General features: G+C 36.8%; 1 protein-coding gene across 5 annotated transcripts in view; it reads right to left on the reverse strand.

Moving 5' to 3' along the window:
• The window catches only part of CASK (calcium/calmodulin dependent serine protein kinase), a 222445-nt gene that overhangs the window by 70808 nt on the left and 126412 nt on the right, over positions 1-25225 (reverse strand). For 3 of the 5 annotated variants that reach the window (XM_086472347.1, XM_086472218.1, XM_086472148.1), the window contains exons 6-11: positions 23764-23866; positions 11618-11793; positions 9129-9251; positions 6604-6687; positions 4898-4997; positions 705-722 (exon numbers count right to left, since the gene is read on the reverse strand). In XM_086472347.1, coding sequence (XP_086328473.1) covers positions 705-722; positions 4898-4997; positions 6604-6687; positions 9129-9251; positions 11618-11793; positions 23764-23866 — 604 coding nt within the window. The remainder of the gene's footprint in view (positions 1-704; positions 723-4897; positions 4998-6603; positions 6688-9128; positions 9252-11617; positions 11794-23763; positions 23867-25225) is intronic. The other 2 variants (XM_086472286.1, XM_086472077.1) reach the window with 1 other exon arrangement.

A 25225-nucleotide genomic window follows, 5' to 3' on the forward strand; every position in this document is an offset into this window, starting at 1 on the left:
AGTGGTTGCGGTTTGTATCAAAGGGTCTAGAATTTCACACCTTCTCCTCTGTCTAGTATAGTCTGCAGGTTTTAAAAGTGCTTGTGCTTTCAGTCTCTCACAAAGCATGCAGCTAACTTGCAGCAGAACCTCCTCCCTACACATCAATAATATTCCTTCATTAAGAAGACACATATTGGATAGTTACTTAAATCAGGTATATGCATACACAATACATATGCATATATCATGTATCTCATCAACACAGAATGATCAAGAAAGTTCATGCAAGGGTATAGCAAGAAAACAATATATGACTAATATTATAGTATATGTTTAGTGTTAGGGGAAAAAAGGCCATTAGTCCATGAAAACATTAATTTTGGAACTAAAATGCAAAACTAAACCATGTTATGCTTTATTAATTTAATGAAAATTAAATTTTATTCCAGCTGTGTTGCAAATATTGAAAACAAAAAAATCGGGTAATTTTAATACTGCCTCTAAACTACAATCTTCAGAATTCCCTGGAAATCATATTAATTCTGGTTAATTAAACTTCCAAAGTTATAGACAGATTTAGTCAAAAACATACAGGATATTTTTCTTGAACAGGCAGTATTAAAACTGAAAATAGCAAAGAGAAGAGAGCTGATTTTTAAACATGCAAAGACACACACCATAGCTGAATGATATGCCTTAAAGGAAAACAAAGGGATACCTACTTTCTGCTGCTAGAAGTCCTAGTAGGAAGGCAGCATTTGGACAAACAACAAACAGTATGAAGATTTCAGAACAAGCGATTTATAAAGCTGCAACCTAGCACACTAGTTTAGCCACAAAATAGTATGAACAAAGTGACAAGAACACCCCCATCCCACACCCCCCTGTTTTTTTAATATGGTTTCTATGCGTGAAGCAAATGGGACTTGCGGACTGCGATGCGAGGAAAACAAGCACTTGGCGTTGGGAAGGTAAGCACATGTACGCAGCATTAGGCATCTGTAATACCAGACTTTTTCCAACATTGGATAATCTATTTTATAATACTCATGGACAAAAAATGATTTCAAGTAAGAATATCGTAAGAGGTGAACCGACAAACTGCAAACGAAGCGTAACATCCTATCAAGTAGTATACTTGTATTTACTAACTAGAATTTAGCAATATTATATTGAAATCAATTTTTTTAACAAAAGCTTCAGTGAGAACAATTATGAGAACCACTTGGAAATGCAACCACTTTATTATGGATTTTAATTAACGACGACTTTATATACTTATAAGTTTTTGTATTTAGAAATACCAGATCAAAGATTAAATAGCTGAAAAATCATAACAATGATAATGGAATATTGGAAACACTCAAACTCACGATCTCAAAACTGGTAGTCAGTTATACCTGTAATACTAGCAACAGTGTTAACAGAATTAATAACAGTAAATTAAAAGGTGAGTGTAACTTTTTTCGAAGCTCTCATACTTAAAAATGTTACACAGGACCACTTGCAAATATTTACAAAATCAGTGGCAATTTTTGCATAAAACCAGTATTTCTTTTTCTTCCTCTTGTCAATGAGACTAACAGTTTTTAAGATATGGGCTTATGTTGTCCATATTTCATGGAATCTAAATACCACAAAACTACTAACTGCTGCCTAAATCGTGAGTTAAGCTAGTGCCATATATGTTGGAAACAGTGATCTTACAACTTGGCCATACATGTGCTCTTTGATCTCCCTCTGAAAAACTATCAGGTTTAGCTTTTTCCCCCATTATTATTACTTTCAAATTTGAGAATCAATATCTCATTCTGTTAAAGATTTCTCATTTGACATGGCAATAGAGAGTCTAACAAGATAAAAAAGAACAAAAATTTCAATTTACATACAGCAATCCTGAGACAAAATATCAAAATGCATTTGTAAAAATGCCATATGAAACGTGTGCCTTGCAGTTCGAGAAAACAAGCTAGAAACACTGATGTAGGCTTAACGTGCGTGCTCTCTGTGCAATGCAAAAGCACTGCTTCTATGTTCATCACCTTACATCGTTACCACAGAGCTCAGAAAGCACATAAATGTTCAGGAAGTACTGCAACAGTGCTATTTGTTAACCTAGGCTAAGTAAGTACATTTGGTCAGTCAGTCTGTTGTAAAATACGCTGCTGTACTTTCTCTGTGGTTAAACTGAAAAACAGCATTGTAAAATGCCTTACAGGAATCTAGAATGGTTTGCAGCAAAAAGCTACACTGAAACCTGTTAGTCACATTTCAGAATATGAGCACTATAAACCAAGCAATTTAAGCAGGCATTATAGAGGAAAGCCCTTTAACCAAAATGTAAGGTTTGCTTTAATCTAAAATTCAGTTATGCAGTTTTCCAAAGATTATGGACTATCCACTGGCTTAACTGCAGCACTGACTCAGTAGTTCTGAAGGGGGGGCTACACAAAAAGGTTTTTGGAAATATAAAATTACAAAAAACCCCTTCCATTTATGAGCTTTTCTAACTGTTGGCCTAAAAACTTAAACATCCTGAATCTACTTAAAACTCCAAAGTAAACTAAATTGTCTTCCTGAATTCAGCTTCCCAAGTCAAAATGTCAAACAATTCCACAGCCTTTCCTTGGGCTGCTGCAGAATGGGGGAGCTGAAGAAGCAAAAGGAGGAAAACTGAGAGGCTTTACACTGGTGATGTTCATTCTTCAGCCTGAGGCACTGTTATCAAAACACTTGAAGATTATACTTCCATATTCTCCATTAGGGAACAAGTGGTCAACATATGACACACATAGAGGAGAGGGGAGGGAGCCGGATGGGGAAGGGCAGTAGAGAGCAAACTGATTGTGAATTTCTCTGGCACCTAATTAATTTCATGATCCACTTCAAATACTCTCTACTGGGCCAATTTTTCTTGTGTGCCAAATTTAGCCTTCAGGGCTGCTGATCGCTAACTTCTGATGTATATTTGTTTTAGAGTATTACAAATATCCAAAACATTCACTGCCTTGGGAAATTGACATTTTAACAATGCCTTGAAGACAGGCAACCTGAAAGTCAAATGTTTTACATTCTAGCAAGAAACATTTGCAAGACACTTCTCATTTGAGCTGTTTAGTGGCTTTACTAAAGAAGTTACTGAACACAGCAGTAAAGTAATATTTTAGTTTAAAAATATTGACCCAATTTTTCAAAACATTTTAAAAGCCTTTATCACGCTCTCTCAAAATTCAGCAAGACTGACTTCTGCCATGTTACCAACAGAACGATAGCAGGATTAAGTTAAGTTCTTCAGAGGATGGCTGCTGACGAAAAAGGAAATAGATCACCCAGAACAAGCTATGGGAACCAAGAATTATTAACACACTCTGTAAGAATGAAAGGAAGATGTGTACAGAAAAATACCTGGTTGACTTTAAACGAAATTCATCTGTGTTCATTCCCATCTAATTTAGTTATGCAATTTGCTGACTCTCAGTGGAAAGCTCTCTAACAAGAATAACCTTTGTGATTCCGAATCTAAGAAAGTCATCTGACTTGCTACCTATAGTGCCTTCATATCCCAGGCTATTACTCTGGTAGTATAGGAAGATGCTCGGGTTTGCTGAACTATGAGGAAGAACACCTCTAGATTAATCTGGAAAAAGAGACAGAACTGAAATTTTCTGTTTAGAAAGACCTGGAGGAAGACAGGATATACAATTTGCATAACCTAATAAGCATTTATATGTCTGCATCTTTATCTCAGTAGGAGTTCCGCATTTGCCCATTTCTGACAAATCATTTAATTTTAATGATAAGCTTCATGAAATTTTATGGGAAGATTAAATAGGCAGCAACATTTGAAATATTAAATGCTCTTCATTAGAGTTTATGATCTGGAATAACATTCTGAGATATTTGGAAGGAAACTTAACCTTAAGATAGTCAAGTTTCTACTGCAATTCAAAAGTTTTATTTCCAATTTCTCTAAACTAGTACAATTTAGAATCATCATAGGAGCCTATCTTTACAAGCTAGAAATATTTGAAAACTTTATTAGTGTACTTCTGAAGAGGAAATTAAATAGATTTCTGTATCTAGCAATTTCAGAAGCTGAAAGTTGCAGTATCTTTTCTTGCAAGCCTCAGAGTTTATCCTGTGATACTAAATATTTTATCAGCTAATGTAGTCGATCAGGGAAACGTCACGAAAACTACCCACTTAGTATGGTTTCCTGATCACTGTGATCTCCCATCAGTGAGATCAACAATGTTATTTTAGAGAACAACTATGTTTTCCTGAGAAATCCAAGCTATTGTTTCAGTTATTTCAGAGATGAACACAAGATAACAACAGATCCAGCACACATATTCTGTAGAATTTACACGTGTACTGGATTGATGTATTCTGTGAGCAGAAAAAAACAGAACTTGTACCTTTGCTGTATACTGATATCTGCAATTACATCACTCTATGAGGAAGACACATGCCTTGTTGATGTGAGACTGAAACTGGAAAGAGGAACTGCAGTTTTTAGATTAGGAAAGTTGCCACTGCAAATCATGTTGGTGGCCTATTCGTTTTATTGAAGTGGGGGAAGTAGCTGGAAACAAAAATTAAAGCACTGCAAGTAATTCTGGGTGAAGTAAAACCAACTTATTCTTTCTTTAAAAACTTTGTACAATTAAATGTACATACAATAAATAAAAAAGACAGAATTTCTGTAGAAACTTACAACTATGCAGAGACCTTATCTTCATTTTCTGCAGTGACTAACACCATTATAACTGAAAATTATTTATGTTCTCACATTTAAATGTTAACTTAATATGCAACTTTATGAAATCATGAGAAATCAGTAAATACTTGGTACTGTAGTCAGTATAGAATTAAGACAGGCTGACTGCAGCAAACATATTTTCTGGTAAAATACCTGAGGAGGTGGGGTCTTCAGAGAAGTCTGGCAGCTCTTCAGGGGGGTCACCATAGAAGGAGTTGAATTTGTGGCTTGACACAGCTGCTAGTACTGCCCCCTGAATAAAAATACCCATGAAGTCTAAATTACACAGAGAAGTATAATGAAACATTTCCAGATACCTTGGATTGCTCAATCTCCTGAGGTCTTTTGTGTGTTGACCTTCTCAGTGAAAGGTAAATAAATTTTACAGCCTTCAGCTCTGCTTCACTGTTACCAGTGACCATATCTAACAGAAGAGCTGGTCATACACTACTAATAAACAGTAAATACATTCTTTGCAAGGGACTTCATGAGAACAATTCTTCATGGGAAAGCATTTAAAAATAGTAAGTGTGAAGCATAAATTCCACAGTATAATGTAAACAAAATAACTAATTTATTTCTCTTTCCCTCTTACTTAGACTGGGTGGCTTAGCAAGTATTAAAATTTGCTTTTTAAAGCAACAAAGTATGTTGTTATTTGAGAAATTGTCAGAATCTGACACTGATAGCACTAGGATATCTGACATCCACAATCTATCTACATGAAAATGTAATAACATCAGATTCCCAGAATGAGTGTTACATGGGAAGCTACAAATCCAGAAAATTGGTTATGTGCTCTGACACATATCTACTTGTTCAAGTAAATTACAGTTTAACCACTCGGGTTTTAATGTCTTACAGTTGTGGCAGTAGGCAAAATGGACAACAAATAATTTCAGGAAACATTCTGCAGAACAGTGCTTTGGATAAAATGATAGAAAACAAACAGTACAGGTATAAAAGCTCTCAGGAGACTAAATATAGTGGCCTCTCCAGGAGGAAACTGGAAGATCTGAAACTGCATCTAAAGCAGGAAAATGGGTCATATTCTAAAATGTACACTAGCTAACATGTTAATGAAAGCATTGCCTGGACACACAAACCACCGAAGAGAAATTGCTGTTTACCATGAACTATGGCAGCTGATGCATCTTAATGATCAGTTGTTTTTGCAGCTACACTTAACTTTTGCAAAGCAGCAACTCAACGTGTACATCTGATTCTGTGTTTTATTACAGATTACAAAAAACCCTCATGAATTGTAATGCTGCATCTTTCTTAAAATTTTCTCAACCTTTCAGTGAATTTCAAAGTGTTTCTGTTAAATTTTCCAAGATAGGAACTGAAGGGAAGAAACCATGTCATTTTGGGCTAAAATGTTAACATCCTTTTCCATACAGATGAGAAATAATCTTGTGTATAGTTAAAAATACAGGGGATAAACTGAAGAATACATCTCTATTCTTCTTGAAAAGAGACATTAAAACATTATTATGTTCCTTTTATTGTAAATGTAACACAATAATAACAGAAGCCATTGTACTATTCTCTCCTCTCCAATAACTCATAATACACAGAATTACCAAACTGATTTAAGATTAAGACTTCATACACATCTCAGCTGATATCAGACAATTTGCGCTGGAATTCAGTTTGAAAAATACGCACTAAGAAAGCAAGGACAAGCACGCTTAACAGGACATCATTGCAATAAACAACTGTGAAGGCCTGTTGCAACTTTTTATTTTATTGCTGACTTCGAAGCATAAATTGCTCAGCACTTTTAAAATTAATAAAATATCACATAAAAATTCAAGTTACGTAATTATATTGTTTTAACACTACATTCATTTTACCTTTAGTTTTCGTCTTGCATTGAATTTTCTCAATTGTTCTACTGTTTCTGGAAGATGAATCTTGTATGCATAGCGATCTCTCTCCTTAAAAAAACCACAAAAAAATAAACCAAAAGAAACATTAAATGCAATCTCTAATTAATATTCCCTCAACACTAAGAAACTAGACAGGAAAAGTACCAGCTACTAAGTATCCCAAGGAGAACGACAATTTGTTGCAACTTAAGCAAAACTTCAAGAAACTGAGCGGGATTAAAGTATTTTGAAAGAATTCTTAACTTGGGCCAGGGATATTTTCTTTTTGTAATTTTGTCTCCCACTTTATAGTGAGACCCTAGCCTTTTGTTCTACTGTTGTGTTGTTAGTCAGGCTGTGGCCAGCATTGAACTTTGAAGCTGGCAAGCACAAAGTAGTTCTGTGTCTTGGGGTTCACAAATCCCAGTGAAGCAACATCTTCAAGTACTCTTTTAAGGGGTGCTTGATACTTGAGGTAAGCTTGGAAGCTGAGGTACGTGTCCAACAGAGCAGGAAGTGCCAGCTTGATGGCTGGTGACACCAGGTGCTAGCTCACAGGAAGAATTCTCCACAGTAGATGCAGACACAAAATTTGCCAATGAACCCTGAACAGTGGGGGTAGAGCTTGCAGCACCTGACCACTTTCTTCCCCTGCCCCAAAACATCACAGAAGTGACATAAACATTTACATTAAATTAGTAAGTGTATCACATGCATCTCCTGAATCACACTGAAATGATTGGCACAAGTAATTCAGTCTCTTTGTGGCACTAAAGGTGTCTCTGTCTCATGCTGTATTTGGCTGCTATCTATATAGGGCTTAGAAGAAAATTCTGAGTCAGCAGGGAAGGCAGTTTATCGCAGGCAAAAATAAGAGGACTGACTGACAGAATGCTGGCCTAAGCTTGGAAACAAACTTGTCTTGAACTAAATCTTCTCTCTCCTCGCTTGTCTTTCAACATATAATGGCAAGATCAGAAAGAGATCACATAGCCATCAAAAGTGCTATGCTATACAGGCAGAACTTTTACATTCACATTACAGAATTATCTTTTCAAAAAGCCTAATCAGCTTAGTTGCTCAAACAACAAAAACGGCCATGTTTTCTGCCAAAATAACCCTCAACAAAACCCTTGCTTAGGCATCTAACTGTGGGTAAGCTCACAAAGTGAGGAAAAAGTCAAATTATAAGCAGGTAAAACCAGATCACCTGCGTTTACCACAGACTCAATCACTGGAGTATGATCATTTGGGATTCCCAAACATCATGTCCGTTCCTATGCTCTCTGAAATATTTGATGCACTATGTATGCTCCAGATGAAGGCTCCTTTCAAGTAGAAAGGTCTGAACCTGCAGTTTCCCAATATTCAGAGGAATGCCTTACCCACAGTTATTCCCAAAAGGCCCTCCTTTTATAAGCTAGACCATGATGTAGCTCGGAATACAAGAGTCGGAAACAGAAAGACGACAGAGAAGGGGAAGAACTAACCAGTAGTTAGACCATTTGCTTGCAGGGAAAACAACCTATGAGCCTGTGCTTCCCAGGTTCTTTTTCTGTGGTGGTGGTTTTTTTTTTTTTTTGTCTGTGTGTGTGTGTAAATATTTGTCTAATGTAGAACATATACACAGTCCAGGAGCAGACATCAGAACAGCGGCCTTTCTAATTAAGTTTAGTTTAGTAGTTTAAGTTAATGATATTATGACCGTCTCTAACCGGAGCCCACACTATAGAAAAGAAATTGAGGATAACAAAGAAAAACAGTTAATTCATCAGTTTTTGACAAAGAAAATACAATGCTCTGAACCAGTACTCGCCACTTTCTAAATCTGCAACACACCCATCATTCTCCAACGCTTAGCACAGCCTATTAATGGGACTGCTGAGGAGCTATGTGTATATATTCCTGTTTCTGTTAATCTTCAGAGTCCAGCAACCACTTTCACTGGTTCAAACTGTGCTGTAAATTCTGCCACCACTGAAAAATAATTTGATGACCAGATGCCATATAATTTCACGTAGTTACAGCAGCCTTTGAGTAACACACCAGTACCTACTCCCTTCACTCTGGTGGGATATTTCAGGAAGCTACTGTAAGAAAGCAGCACAGTTAAGTAGTGTAATGTACTGCAGTAAATTGCATGGCTGAATGCATAACAAGAAAGAGGTCTAGATGTGATTGAGCAGAGAAGAGATCAGAAATTACTCCTCTTGAGTCTGAGAGCCATAGAAAGACACATGAATCCCTTCTTCAAGCTTTATTCTACGCAGCCCTACTGCCTATACACTGTTGCTGCCAAAGATGCCTAAGTGAATTTGCTCTTGCTGTTAAGAGTTCAAGCCTAGCAACTATCAAGATCTCAGGCTCTAATCTTACAAAGCACTTAAAGCATATTATCACACATTTTGTATAATGCCACATCTACTTTGAAAAGTCCAAAGAAACAAAGAAAAAAAAATCTTCTTCTCCCTTGAAGAGGAAACTGGTATGTAAACAGTTGCTTTTACTACCTTTAACCAGGGATGATTCAGTGCTTCATATACTGTTATCCTTTCTGCTGGATCCAGCATAAGCATGCGGCGTACCAGATCTTTGGCACTTTCAGAAATATGGCTCCATTGCCTAGGATTCATCTGATTACAAGCAAGAAGAAAGAAATTAAATTAGTAATAAGAATATAGAAAAGAACGTACTTTTTATGCAAAGTAATTGCAGAGATTTAACAGCGGTTGGTACTTGTAAACAGTTTATTATAATAAATGTAAAATGAAGTTTCTGAGTTTTTTAATAACTTACAAAATTGTACATCAGTCTCTATTGAAATGGCATAAAAAATTGAAAACAGCGAGCACTGTATCACATAAAAGCTGGCATATCATTGGTATTATGTTAGAATCACAGTGTAATTTTCTATCTATGCTACACTTTGTTCATAGAAAAGTGACCCTTCACTAGAAAAAGAAAAAATAATTAGGCTTTGTCTGACAGTTAACTACGCATATGAAAAACGCAGAAATTAAATCTACTCCTGAAATCAATATAAGGAATGGCATGACACTCTATCGATATCAAGCCACAATTTCATGCCAGTGATACTGAGTAGGAAGTGAGTAAGCTAATGCCTCTTGTGAACTACTCTGGTCCTGTCCCACAGGTATCATGCACAATGGCTCTTCCCAATAAATTCTTTTTAACTTTACAACAGTTAAGCATCTTCATCCACTCAGGTAGGAAAGCATATTGACATGTAATCAACAACACAAGCAATTGCAACAGTTTTTAGAGCAGAACTGTATCTTTAGGAGACAACAAGATCAATGTTGATTTCAAACCTATTTTCATCTTGTGCATATGCAGGTTTGTGTCCAACTAGTCAAGTGGACACCCGATAAAACCATACTAAAGTAAGAAAAATTCCTTCTGTGATAAAGGATTCTATCCTTAAGCTATTTCTAGTATTTCTTTGATTTATGAAGAACTTAATTTTACAAGGCACTAAAGGAAAATTCAAAATTCAAACCAGACTTTTTTCAATGTTATAATCTGTTCATTTCAAGAGATGCATTTTATTTAAAAATCAGTCTTTACAAAAAAAGGTAGCTTTAAATTGGAGCACTCAGGAACACTACCTGGCTATGAAATGCATATTTATAGCTGTGATCTGTCATTTCTTTTTCAGCTCTAATGAAATTAAGGTAATTGCAAATTCGCAGCAAGACTGTTTTGAAATCCCTATACTATTTTCACTGAATAGACATATTATTGTGGAAACAGGAACAGAAAAGGAACTGAGAAGACACAATGTGCTGGCCATGCCTTTTTTTTTTAAACAAAGAAAAGTTAACTTGTACGCTTCCAGAAGGTTTTAGCTGCTTAAGAGATTCCATAAAGAAATCTTCCAAAAAGTGAAACTGGAACATCTATCAGTCTCTGCAATTCCAAAACTAGTGCCATGAGGAAATTTTGCTGTTTCTAAGAATATGAAATTTAAAGAATGAAAAAATGTGCTCCTGACCAAGTGCAGTACCGCTGAACGTGCAGAACGTGAGGAGGGTGACAGAGCCCTGGAACAGGCTGCCCAGGGAGGCTGTGGAGTCTCCTTCTCTGGTGATATTCAAAACCCGTCTGGATGCCTTCCTGCGTGACCAGCTCTAGGTGAACTTGCTCTGGCAGGGGAGTTGGACCACATGATCTCCAGAGGTCCCCTCCAACCCCCACCATTCTGTGATTCTGTGATTCACTGCCACTGCATTTTAGCAGACTATTCTTAAATTCATAATACTTCCCAAATCATATTACAGACTATCAGACAGTTGTAGGAGTTTCTACTCTTAATTTGTTATACAGAGCTCATGTATAACCTTGGTTGCAAAGTAGAGCGAAACCAATCTCAGACAAAACCGCAAAAATAGTGAAGTCGAATCTTTAAATTTATCTCCATAATGGCTCTAGGATGCTTACGTTGTGAAAACGCTTATCTTGCATACACACCGATTTGCTTTCAGTCACAAGTGGCTCCTTTTGAATCATCAGCTGCACTTTACTACCTACTGTACTAAAAAGAATAATGCATAACCACATTTTTACAGTAATGTGCATTTTGTTTTAAATCAAGGCAATATAATGACCAGCCCTCATGATAGTTCTTTTAGTTGATTAAAAAATGTAAATGACCTATAAACCTAAGGTAACATACAATATGTTGTACTTCAGAGCTAAACCTTATGTAATCCTGATCTCAAGGTACAATTAGGGGCTGGTTGTTGCACCTACTTATTATTTCATCTGAGTAAATATTTCTGTATTCTAATTCCTAGCAATGATACAAAACACAGCACAAACAGACTGGAGAGAGAAAATCATCTCTCTTCCTGTGTAACACAGGCAGATTTTTATAAGCTTCAAATTTAAATCAGGCTAAATACAAGAATTAACTTCCAGAAATTTTACCAGCAGAGTTCATCTCACTGGAAAATAATTCAGGTATACTGTCATTTACCTTGTATTTTCCTTTAATAATGCCTTCAAATAATCTTTCCTTGGTTCCATAAAAAGGCAAACAACCGCTTAGCAGGATAAAAAGGATCACGCCACAACCCCAAACATCTACAGGCTTCCCATAAGGTTCTCTTTTTACCACTTCTGGGGCCATAAAATGAGGTGTTCCTACACGTCCTAAATGGAAATAAAAACAAAATTGAGTCAAAGTGATGCGTGTCCAACATGGAAATGAAGAGTATCACTGCATTAAACTAAAACAGTTTTAATAAGTTTTTGTTCGCGGGTTAAGCTTTTAACACAATTCTTTTTTTCTTAAGTTTAGTATTTATTAAATATATCCAGTGAGACAAATCAGCAGTTTCCCTTTTGCTTGATGTATAGTTTTATAAATTGAGGAATCTTCTATCCTACCCTGCAGACTGTGAAACAAGACTTGTACAAGAGCACTAAGATTCTTCACTGAAATATGCCATATAAAAGTAAAAATATCAATTTGGACAACCTTTGAAACATGAATTATTTATCCCGAGAGCACCTACAAAGATATTGCAGAGTTCTAGTCTACACTGCTTACTTGAAAAGCTGCCTCTAATTGGCAAGAGTGTCATTTGGTCTGATCCTCTGCCCAAACCTTAGCTAGTCTACTGAAACTGCCAACAAGAGTGCAAAACTCTAGCAAATGTGTTGTTCATTTATTTGAAGTAGGCAACATCGTACTGCAGATAAAAAGATAACGCTAATTTGTTTCACAGAGTGCTTTCACAGTAATGGTTCGGGGACAGTACAGATTTTGGATTGGTAATGAATGTACACCTATGGAAACAAAACCTATTTAGTACCAACTAATCTTTTGTGTGGATAAACTGATTAGAATGACTTCACTCAATTTCTCTGTTACACATTAAGCCAAATAAAAGCAACAAACATTTCACCTCTCCCTGTAAATTGTAAAGAGGTTTGTTTCCACTGCAAAGGATTTGCAAGAACTAATCTTTGAATGCTGAGGGCATCACTGACACTTACAAACACTGTAGTCTTTGGATTACCCTGGTTCCACCAGGTACCAACAGAAGAAAAAAACCCACAACTGTAGCGAACTGTTACCACTTGTACCACCTTCATAAACTATTCTTGCTCACTGGTACTACAGTGGACTTCACAGGCTCCATTCAAGGCTTGCAGCACCTTTGTGCTGGCTAGGAGAGTTCACAACGCACCCTAGAGAATCCGAGGTGTTCACACAGCACGTATTTAATTCAGTCTTGTCTTGTAAAGAGACTCTTGCTAGACCAGCCTATCCCGCACACCATCTGAGTGTGAGTTAGCTAAGTCACAGCACCGGTAACAAACACCTAGCACACTATCTGGCAGAGGCTTACTTAGTAAAGACCATTCTTTGTTTAAAACACCTAATGCAGTAATATGATCTGACCATGCTCTGTTAACTAGTTCCCACTCACTCCTTTTTGCATCTACAAGGATTAGAAAATTGTCAGAAAGAAGGCAGCTTTTTCACCATATCATTATTCTTAAGGAGAAGCAACACCATGGGCAAACTTCTTCACCCGGCTTTGTGTCAAACCTTTTCATTCCCAGTTTATGAGGCAATCCCTCTGCCAAACAAATGTTAGGAATCTACCTGTGACAAAGGAATGTTAGCTCACCACTAAGCTAGGCTGGCATCTTAAAAAGTGCATGCAGTCTAGGCTAACATGATAGCAAAGGGGCAGTTCCTTCCCAGGCTAAAAAAGGGTAAAACAGCAAGATGCTGCAAGTCCAGCTCATCCCTTGTACCAGTGGGGGAAGAGGGGAAGAGGAAGGATATTGACTCTGGAGAAAGAAAGATAGAGATGTACACGGGGAAAAATTACTAATTCTTTTGGGTTATACACAATCTATAGGCTTACACCTCTTTCAGCCTAACTGATAAACCTTAAAGCCAAATCTTCAAGATCACAAATATGAGATAAAGAATTATCTCCTTAGATGACCTGAGGTCTCTCTCTTTTAGATGCCTGGTGATGCGTAAGGGAAGGAAAATGGGAAGTATATATATACAGCATGCACAAATTGCTGTGAACTCTGGGGTTTTTGCCCTTTTTTTTCCCATGTACTTACAAATCTATAACTACAAGTTTCCTAACTTCTTTTCCCCTAAGGTGCCATCATTTGTGACAGCAAAAGCATCAATATTTCCAGCACTGAACCAGGCTATGCATAAGCAGCAACACCTGCCTGTTCAAACAGTACTTGTGTATCACTCAGACTGCTCATGTGACATTAGAGGTATGCATACCACAGCCTGGAAATCTTTAGTACAGAAGACATCATGCAAGACCGCAGAGCATCCTGGCTTACCCAAGTCTTGTTTATCTCAGTGGTAAACCTCCTGGCATTTGGCTGCAGAGGTACCCATTTGCAATTTTGGAGCAGGTGTAACATTTCTTACACATTCAAAAAACCCTTTCTGGTAATAAAGCTCATTTAAATCTTTCTTATAAATATGAATAGAAAATCATATATACTCTGAAGATTCTGCCTTCCTACCAGGATTTCTAATTGCTGTTATGAAATCTGGGAAGTCTAGAGAAAAGTGATTATTAAAAAGTCAAACAGCAGAAATCACTAGAAGACAAGATATCACAAGGACAAACAAAGCTATTTAAAAAAGGCATTAAACTTCAGGGAGATATACAGTTGTGTGGATCAAGTAGCTAATGAAACTAAGAATCCTATGTATCAAACTGTATCTAAGTTGAATTAATGTGCATTTCCAATAAATATGCGCCACTCCTCTGAGCTCTGGACCTTCTTTGTGTTTTAAGTAAACAATTGCAGAGATGAATATGGTATAAAAATGACTGTGTGCTGCGAGAAGTAGACCTAAAGGTTTGGGTTTGGGTTTTTTTTTTGCCAATGCATGTAAGTCTGCTGGGCATTTGCAGTACAGTGAAGGCCAGCCTACAGAACATCTGAGGAAAATGTGTCCTTGCAAACAATTACCCAGCCTACATTTTCTCCTGTGGTGTAAAACAGCATATTCAGAAGCAACACATGCTACATAAGCAATACAATAGCATTATTTGGTGTGGGTGTTTAAGTGTCAAGGTGCTGCCAGTGGGAGGGGCTGCAGGGGTGGTCTCCATAAGGAGAGAATGGGTCTGCTCCATGCTGGACACAGACGGTTCCAGTGGACCCACTGCAGAGCATCAGCTGCGCCCAGCAGTGAAGATGGTGGTGCCTCAGGGATCGTGTATATAAGAAAAGGAAAAACATTGCCCAGCAGTGAGGAGTATGTGAAAAAGCGTGATAAAGAGCTCACAAGCACCGAGGTGAGAGCAGGAGGAAACAAGAGGTGCTCCAAGTGCCTCAGCAAAGGGGCAGGTACACCCCTGCAGCCCCTGGAAGACCCCATGCCAGAGCAGGTATCCACCCTGCAGCCCACGGAGGACCCATGCTGGAGCAGGTGAATATTTCCTGAAGGAACTGTGGCCTGTGGGGGACCCATGCAGGAGCAAGCTTATCCTGAAGGACTACAGCCCATGGGAGGACCCACACAGAAGCAGGGGAAAAGTGTGAGGAAGAAGGTGTGGCAGAGAGGGGCTGTTGTGGACTGACTGCAGCCCCCATTCCCCATCCTCCTGCACCACTCAGGGCTGGGGGGGTAAGGAAGTCAGGAGCGAGGAAGTGAAATTGAGCCTGGGATGGGGAAGAGAGGAGGTGGTGTTTTCTTTTTTGTCTTTGTTTCCCACTAGTAAAATCTATTTCAATTAGCAATAAAGTAAACTAGTTTTCCCCAAGTCGAGTCTGTTTTACCTGTGATGGTAACCGACAAAGAGTTTGCATGTATTTACCTCAGCCCATGAGCTTTTTCATCCTATTTTCTCCCCCTGCTCTGTTGAGGAAAGGGAGTGAACGGCTGGTGGGATTTTGGCCCTTAGCCAAGGTCAACCTACCACATGTGGTTTTGTTGGTATTAACATACAGAATACTGATTAAATGGGGAAAAATAAGATGAGTCTTCCTCCAAAGAAGAGTTTGTTTCTTTCATTTTTAGTTTCCCATATTACCTTACCTGATTTAATTGTGGGCTGTATGAAGTAAGTAATCTACAGTGTCAAGAGAGTATCAAAAGTGTGTATTTTTTTGCTTCCTTCTCCCCTTCAGCAAATAATGTTTCAAATTAAAATTACTTTGCAGAAACTGATAAGCAAGAAAAATCCTTCATTTTTTATACGCACTCATAAATATATGCAGAACAGAATAGTTTCTTGAAACTGAGCAGTAGTCATCTTCCCTAAATTTTGCAAAGCAGAGTCTTGATGGTGGACAACAATTTCAGATTTCCTTTCTCCCTCTACTTCACTTCCTGACCACAGAGCAAGGAAATACAAAAATACTTACAAAACTACTGAATATCAACATTTAGCAAACATAACTTGCAACAGTACACTTATCAAAACTGCAGACAAAACATAACATGCAAGCATTTCTTATGCAGTAGTTGTCCACCACCAGCACCCTGTTCATTATTAATGACCTTCATCATATTGTATTTTTATTCCATAGACACATTTTTTTTCGAACAGAACAAGCTTCTTAAGGTTTATTTCCTACTTTTTATGTAACAATAGACAAATTATAGCCTCTTGATGCTTCCAGGTTCCTGTGTTGCTTTATGTGGTGACCTCACATCAGTATGTGAGGCTGCATGTTTACTTAGTACTCAAGTGCTCTTACAAACTGACAGAATTAGAAGTTATGGTTAAAAACCACTGTCCCTCTCTGATCATCACAAATTTTCTTTCTCCTCCCTTGCAAGTTGAAGAACTTAGATTACAGGCAGAAGAATTGTATCTTTGTTGCCCTGCCTCAAAACCGGTGTACCATAAAATTCCACTTTAATGAACTACTTGGTGTTGAGCAGAAGGAATAGACTAGTTCAGTAACAGGTAACATTCTACACAGCTGTTTAATACCCCAACAGACTACTGCTACAAACTAGATGAAAAATGGATGCTACTTAATAGCATGCTGAAAAATCAGTACTTCTAGAACTTCATACTCACTTTTAAATTTAAAATGAGAACTACACAAATACAAACAAAATGAGAAAGAAGGCTAGGCTACCTTAATAAAATCCTGCCATTTACCACTGCAGGATTATAATTAGCGAAAATAATTACAGAATGATTTGGTCTCATAACCTTTTTAGTGTGGATTACAAGACCCCAATACTTTAGATGGGGTGGGCGGCAGTGGTGGAAATCAAAATTTCATGTCCATGAAAAGGCAAACCCAGAAGAACCAGAAACTTAATCGTTTGAGACTGAACTGTCCAGGTAAACAGGATTTAAAAAATTGCATATATACGTGTATGTATGCATTAGAAAATTAAAAAGGCTGAAGTTAACTTCTGGGGCAGCTGTCATACTTGTGACAATCACTTGACTGGGTTCATCAAAGCAGCAAACAATGATTTGGAGGCTATTCTAAAAACTGACCTGAGCAAGGGCTACTGAGTTGCACTTCTGAGCTGCACTTAGCTCAGCAAAATGAATGGAGTGCACGCACGAACTTACATAGATAGGGATTTTTCCTATGTTGCAACTACAAGAACTGTAAATTGAATATCAGTAACAGGATAAACAAAATCTGTACACAGCAAAGTTTTCTAAAATCATGAATACTCACTGCTCTTTAGACCAAATATCACTTCTGCTGAAAATTATCTAGTAGAAAATTTGCCTTCTAAACATGTGCAGTGTAAAATTCAAAAAATTGCCCTCAACAGTTCAATTGTTTTAAAATATTTTAGAAGCTTTTAAATTTTCTTTGACTGTTCGGATGAGCTTTGCATCTTTTTGGAGGCAGTGTGAGAAAGAAGAGTAAGCAAAGGCATTTTTCTCTCTTTAATAGATTCTGCCTTCCACAGGTCTTTTATTCTTCAAGATATAAGAACACTCATGGATATATCCAAATGACTGTCCATGAAAAAATAACATTATTTTATTTAAATAAATATTGCGTGCATGCATACACACATGATTTTTAGTTGTACCTCTATGTGAGAAGAAATCATATGGAAGACTGGAATCAATTTCCTTTGCGCTTCTAAGTTCTTCTTACTTAACTGAGACTCACCACTAAATGAAGACTCAGTAGTGGTATGTATTCCATGTGATACTTGCCTCCGTTCAATTAATTGTAAATAAATGCCTACATCAAAGCATTTGCTAACTTAGGAAGCACTCAATGTCTGAATAAGTACAGACACTAGACATCTTATTTCTTGAAGAAAGCTTTCTTATCAGCCAGTTTTGAGACATGTTGGTAGTCTGGAAATTTATAAAATTGCTAATTTTGCTGATTTTTCCTGTGGATAAATAGAGTGCTTCAGTCTTCAGGTGTTGTCAATCTGATATAATTTACAAGCACTAAAGATAAATTTTTACTTACCTTTGATAATTTAGTTTTTATGACTCTTTCCATATTATTCCAGACAATAGGGCTATGCTTTCCACAAGAAGAGTATATACAGAGACCCAATCAGATTTTGTCATCCCTAAGGCAGGGGATTGTTGACCAAGATATCAGAAGGAGAGTCTTTCAACAGCAGTAGTATCTGAACGATGTATAAGGAAACAACTGGAACAAATAATTTTTAGGAAAAAAATGTGAGGTACTAATAAACATCACCATCTGACCTCTCACAATAGTGTAATAAGAAATATGTTCATAAATTAAAGAGTTTCTAGAAGAGTGGGATGTCCAGAATAATGTGGAAGGAATCGAAGAATCACACACAACAGATCAGAGAGGTCAATACTTTACTACTTTTAGTTCCTTTCCACATTACTCCAGACAATAGAGAAGTTTAAAGCAGGTGTACAGAGAAGATGAATAGATTTAAAGAAGGGGGGAAAAAAGCAAAAAAAAAAAAAAAAAAAAAAAAGGCAAAAAAAAAAGGCAATTCAGCTTCAGCACAAAAGATTGTCTGAAGAAAATGTATTTTTAAAAAATGCATCAGCAGACAACTGGACAACTGGATATTCGTGTCCAGAAAATGAACAAAGCAAAGATCACTTGTTAACCAGACAAATTATAATAATTGATTCAATGGCCTTTTTCAGGCATAAAACTACGATGGCGGAAGTAAACCTAAATTGACTTTTAAACACATTAGCCTCCTGTAAGCACTCTCAAATCAACCCAGATGTGAAGTGGAATCTCTGAGAGACAATAAAGCATGGTTGTGTCTTTCAAATAAAACAAAGTCTATCAGATGCAAAGCTTTGAAGAGGCTCACGTATTTTTATTTTTCAGGAAAAAAAAAATAATAGTGAAATAGTGCTCTTGCTTTGCAGAGGAAATAAACACTACCATTTAAGTGAAAGAAGAATACTAGTGTAGGACCTCAGCTTACAAAATTTACCTTTCTTTGGAAAACAAAAGAAAGATTCACTTATCATTCAGAACTGACAACGAAAAGGAAAAAAATGCAGTGTAAACCCCAACATTTCAAAAATAGGATATTTAACCCGGGGTTTATAAAACCACCAAGATCCGGTTTGGTGAAACACTGGGACAGGCTGCCCAGAGAGGTGGTAGAAGCCCCATTCCTGGATACTTTAAAGGTCAGGTTGGATGGGGCTCTGATCCAGCTAAAGGTGTCCCTGCTCACTGCAGGGGGTTGGACTAGATGACTTTTACAGGTTCCTTCCAAGACAAACTATTCTATGATTCTATGACCATTTTTACACTGATGGGAACAAAACAAAAATAAGAAACTTAAAAGATACACCATCAAACACCCCCCCCCCCCCCCCCCCCAACTCCATAGACTTATTTGCAGGGAGATTTATGGTAATGTCTTCCTTTGCTATTTTTGTAGTAAGTCTAAAAGGCTAGCTGACAAAGAACCAAGAACACTTGATATTTATGTGCTGTACTTCTATTAAGAACATACAAGATGTTTTCCAGTAAGATGATGATGGTTGTGTTAGGATACCTGAAGATACTACAGGATTCTGAAGCAATTTAGGGGAAATAACTAATAGTACATAAAAATCAATGCAGGACTGTATTAGCATCATGGTACCTGGGACATTTTCCTGCTAAAGGTAAAAAGTGAAAAGCAGTTAACTATCCATATGTAAGACTTGGCAGTTAGTATAGAACCATGCCATTTGGGTCATTACAGTTACCTTGTTCTGCACTAGTGGAAGCCAGGAGAAAATAAGTAGACTGTAAATTCAAGTGGAGGAAATAGCACTTGTGGACTCAATGGCTTTTGTTCCTTCAGACTTTTATACCATACACTATCCTAAGATTTAGCATCCAAGACATTTCATATCTGATAAAACAGATGCCACACCTATTTAAGAAAATACTGTGACAATTCATACCACATTCTGAAAGAAAAATTGTCCAAGGAAGAAGATATAGATCATAATCTGAGATAGTTCTTCTATTAAAACACTGACTTGCCAGAGGTTCCACTACTCCAACTGTATCATAACCATGCAAACACGGAATGTTTCCTGTCTACATCCTGTTCCATAAAAGAGTTCACTTATAAATGATGATGATCTGTAACTACTGTGTATACTGTCAGAGTTCCACCTTAAAGTACCTACTTCAATGCTTCAAATGAATACACTTAGCAAAATTTTCCACTTCTGATCATAAGAAGCGCAAGAGGAGACCTTCAGAGATTGGTAGCACATGAAAACAATTTCCTGTAACTCAGAAGATGACACGTGCTGCTCATTCATTGCATTGCAGCTCACGGAAAACAAAAGTTATTTCCTTACATTTTCCCTTCTGGTCTTATGAAAATGAATTACAGCTACCTCCTTTTTTTTTGGTACTTAATAATAATGAAACTCTCTTAAAAATAAACTTGACTGGGTTGTTAGCTGATAAAAGACAGGTTCCTAAATATATTGCACAGGCATTTTCATTAATGACATCTAGTATGATGTCATATCTTGTTATCACGAGCTCCCTTACACTTCTGTTAAATAACCCTCCATCTGCTCTAAAGAACACTGTAGTTATAATCCTTCTAAACAACAAAGTCTATCTTTGGACTTGCATCAAAAGATTGGGACTGGTCTACTTTCAACACCTGGGACTTAGTTTATTACAGAAATCTCCCTTCTCCCCTGCAAAACAACCTACGCACACTGGAAAAAAGATGTCTCTTGTTAAGTTAAAAAATTTCTGTACTCCTTAACAAAGCAAAAGCTGTACCCTAGAAGTCAGGCTTCAAGGACTTTGAGGGAGAAAATTCCATTCTATTTGTGTTCTCCTGGGGCTACACAAAATGTGGGCTTGCCAGGCACAGGTGGGTCAACGTAAAAAGGTAAGCAAAATGGCACAAACGCAAATACATTAAAACCAAGAAAAAAAATTTAGAACATTGGTAACCCCTGAATGCTTTAGATATAGCAACTCCCATTTTAGGAGGAAAAACACCACCACAAAAGAGAGTGATCATCATAGATACTGAACAGCTTTTGCATAATGGCTGGGGTTTTATGCAAGATTAAAGAAAGAGTTCTATCAGTTAAACTTTACTACATGACTTTCAATGTTGACATGCTTTTTCTAACGGAAAGCTGCCCTTTTCTGGTTTAAAAGATAAACTACTCCAAGCAACATAAAAGAGAGAAAGATAAAAGATTTCTGTTCCTGAGCACCAGTGTCATCTACGTAGGGACTTACACTAGTAATGAGTATATTCTGCTAGGGTACTGTGGTAATACAGATTACCTAGACTCAGAAAGATTACTAAGTATTGCACTTTCTGTAAGTATAAGGTAGTCTGTTTTCAGTATTGTAAAAATTTTAAAGTGTACTGAGCACTGAAATGGGTTAGAAGCACAGGGGGTTTTAGGTCAGTAAGAGAACCTTAATGCTATACAAGCTTTCATTTAATAGAGAATTTCTATTTCGATGTGTTAAGCACCAAACACAGGAATTGCCATGCTGAGAGGGAAATAATTGACTATGTTAAACTGAATCAGTATTATTCACTAAAAATTAGAAAAAGAATGTGAAAGTGAACAGGTTGGTTATTATACTGCTCAAAATTCTCTGTAAGGAGAGTTTCTATTTCATTTAGGAGGCAATTGAGAAAAGTAGTGCCTGTAATTTATTACATTATTACAAATCAAAACTTATCCATAGGGCATATGGATAACTTAAACACATACGTAAATAAACAATTTTTACAAGAAATTTATAGCCCAGTTCAAACAGACAGTATTGTTAACTTTCATATGACACATATGGGGTGATATTGTAATTACAGTTGAAGAAATAAAATCTTGCAAGTGCTGTGTAGGGGACTGTCTAGTAATATGCTTTCAGGTAGGACTCTGTACGGGAAAAGAATTGCCAGATAACAGATGTAGTTTGTGGTATAAAGACTGGAATGAAAGACGAGAAGGAGATATGGAGTCTGTTAAGGAGAAAGCTTGAAACAAGTAGTAGAACCAGGACCTTCCATGGCACATAAATGAAGCAGAATTACTCTGGGTATCCCTGAAAGTGAGAGGAATTTGAAGCTAACAAAAAAGCTACAAATTGGAAACGACAGTTGAGAAGGAGGAAAAAAAATATGAAGGCAGACTGATATGGCAGAAGTTGAGATGGATGAGGCAAAAGATACAGATACAGAGAAATATTATACTGATGAGGCTTAAGAAAGAAGCTTCTATAAGTACTGCAAACAGAAGCAGAAAGGAATGAAAACATTTTTACACACAAAAGGGAAGACCAGATCAGCACTGATAACTGCATAGAGATTGAGCACACAAATTGAGTGGGACGGCAGAACAGTGAATGGTAACAGGAAAAGAAGGACATGACAAATTTGGGGAAAAATGTAGGATTTTTTTTCCAAGTTCAACTTGAGTTTTCTTGCGTGACAGCTAGTAGTCTGAAACAAAGTACACTGTATCTGACTACCTCCAGACAAGTAGTTGAAATGTAAGAAATGGATAAAGCTACTCAGTGAGAATATAAAGAAGAAAAATGAGAGAATCATAAACAGTGTAGGAACTATCACTAAAAAAGCAGTGGCTGAGGTACAGATAATTCGAGAAACACAGGGAAAGTAAAGAAAGGAGTGACCTTTTTATTAAGGAAACAACAGTAGCTTAACTGAATGGGTATTTCCTTCAAAAAGATGTATCTCGGTCTCTAGGTAACAAGATACTTGGATATTGCCAGGCTATTAGCGATATCTGGAAGTGAATGGAAGCTGTTGGTATGTTTATATTGGATTTGCTTTTTACTTTTAAGAGCAGATAAAAGCCAAACTGATGCAGACATTTAAGTAATTAGATTAGGAAACCTGAGTTTTTGAAGCAGCATAGTACTGAGAGGAAGTTACTTATTTTGAAGAAAAAAAAAATTAACAAAATCTTTTGTTGTGGTCTCCTACTCTGGCAATGAAAGCATCAGAAAATTGATTGGGTCTTCATCTGTGCAGGCTGATTAAAGCATAAGCCTATTGTCTGGAACAATATGGAAGGTAGCTAGAGGAAATAAAATCCACAGAAAACAAAACACACTTAGTCAAAAAATATACATACGTATCAAGATATTGATGTCTTATGCAATAATTACAATGAAATACTAAAACACAGAGAAGAGTCACATGTGAAAACTAGTAAGATTTTGCTAATAAACAGCAGAGTATTCTGACAGAAATTGCCTAAGAAACGTAGGGGAGCATTCACAATGCTGTAGTAAGGCCTTAATTGCTTTGACATACATTTCAATCCCGATAGCATTTTTATTTGATTTGCTTTGTCAAGCATGTAAGAATTATGCCAAAGATTGTATTAAAGTGGAAAATTCTTTGCTTTTTTTTCCAGTTTTATTTTGATCAAAACAGCCTAAGCTCCGGTTGAATAACATTTAGAGGGATTTAATACTCAGTATATGTATGCACAACAATGTTAGATTCTACTAGCAATTTAGCTTAACTGCGTGCATTTATCATGTTAACAAAGTCTTTAGTGAAAGATTATTTTTGAGCTCTTGTTTTGCAGGCCAGGCTGTGTCGGAAGAAGTCTGCAGTACAACATGCATAATATTACATAACTTTGAAGGAAAATGTCTTACCTCCAGCAACTAGCCCAGACTCTCCTAACTGAATTGCTACCCCGAAGCCACCAAGCTTTACTGGGGCTGAATTCTCTTTTGAGGCAAGTAGTACACAGTGTGGCTGAAAAGACAAAAACCCAGACAAATTATATTATTTGAGAAACACGATTTGCATTTTAGAACCTATTGTCATAAATTTTTAGACAGAAGCCAGAATTTTGGGTGTTTTTTTGAAAAAAATTATTTATTTCAGATACTTCTTTTTCTGGCATGGACTCCTCTTTCTTTATTGGCTTCCCTTTCAGCTGTCCCAAAATCCCTTCAGGACTTATCAGAACTCGCAAGGAACACAAAGTGAAATCATAATAAAATGGAGATAAAAATTAGCCCCTATAATTTCTTACCTGGTATTACTTTTTCTTTTTATCTTTCACCCTGAAGCCTTACACTGTTTCAATTCTCCAGCAGAACTATCATGCATAAGATACACTTTGTGGGAACTTATTCTTCTCACAGAGAACATAAAACACTGTTTTGAGCCTCAATCACAGAATTCATTGATCACTTTCCAACTTCAGGAAAGAAAAGGAACATCCCTGTGATGTTTCTAATAAATATTCCAGTGAGGGGGGAAATTGTTTAGGTTTCTAAACTGGATTCCAGGCACAGTCATCCATACCTTTGGTTTTCCACAGTCTTTCCACTAATATAAGAGTGACATGTAACAATAAAAATGGAATAACACTATACAACAATTTGGATGGATACTGACTGGTGTAGGAGGAAGCAATATACAGACAAAATCTATTAGAACACAGTTTAGTATTTAATACACATAGCCAAACTACTGCATTTAATATAGAACAACTTCCTGCATTTAATATACAACAACTTCCTGCATTTACTCAAAGCCTCCCTTTGCAGTCAAACATATTATTTAAAAGGAAGAATATAAAATTTGTATATTCCTGCTTGAGAACACATTACCATTTGAATTACAAAACTAGGAACTCAAAATATTGCAAAAGAGCTACAAGCTCAATCTGACTACCTGCAAAGTCATCATCTATAACAACTCATATTTTCTTTTAAAAAGTTTCAATTGTATGAGAACAAGCACCTTCAAGCAAGAATGCATACCCTGTTTACGATTCTAACTGAAATCTGCAGAATCCCACAAAAACTTGATTCTTAAACAGATGATATATTAAGAAAGTTAACACAGACATTCTCATTTCAAATGCCAAGGAGAACACTGAGCCAAGACAACGTTCTTAAGATGATCATTAAATTTAGGCTACCTTACATCAGGACTTTGAGAATTCATTTTTAAATTTGCAATTTATAAACGTAATTTTCAATCCCTTAAACCCTATTTAAAATAGGATTACCAGGTGGTATTATCTCTGCACATTGTATTTCACGTCTGCCCTCTTGATATTGTTAAGCTACACGCTTTGGGCACTTTCACATTCTCTCA

This window comes from Leptosomus discolor, chromosome 1, assembly GCF_034619465.1.
Source record: "Leptosomus discolor isolate bLepDis1 chromosome 1, bLepDis1.hap2, whole genome shotgun sequence".
Classification (NCBI taxonomy): domain Eukaryota; kingdom Metazoa; phylum Chordata; class Aves; order Leptosomiformes; family Leptosomidae; genus Leptosomus; species Leptosomus discolor.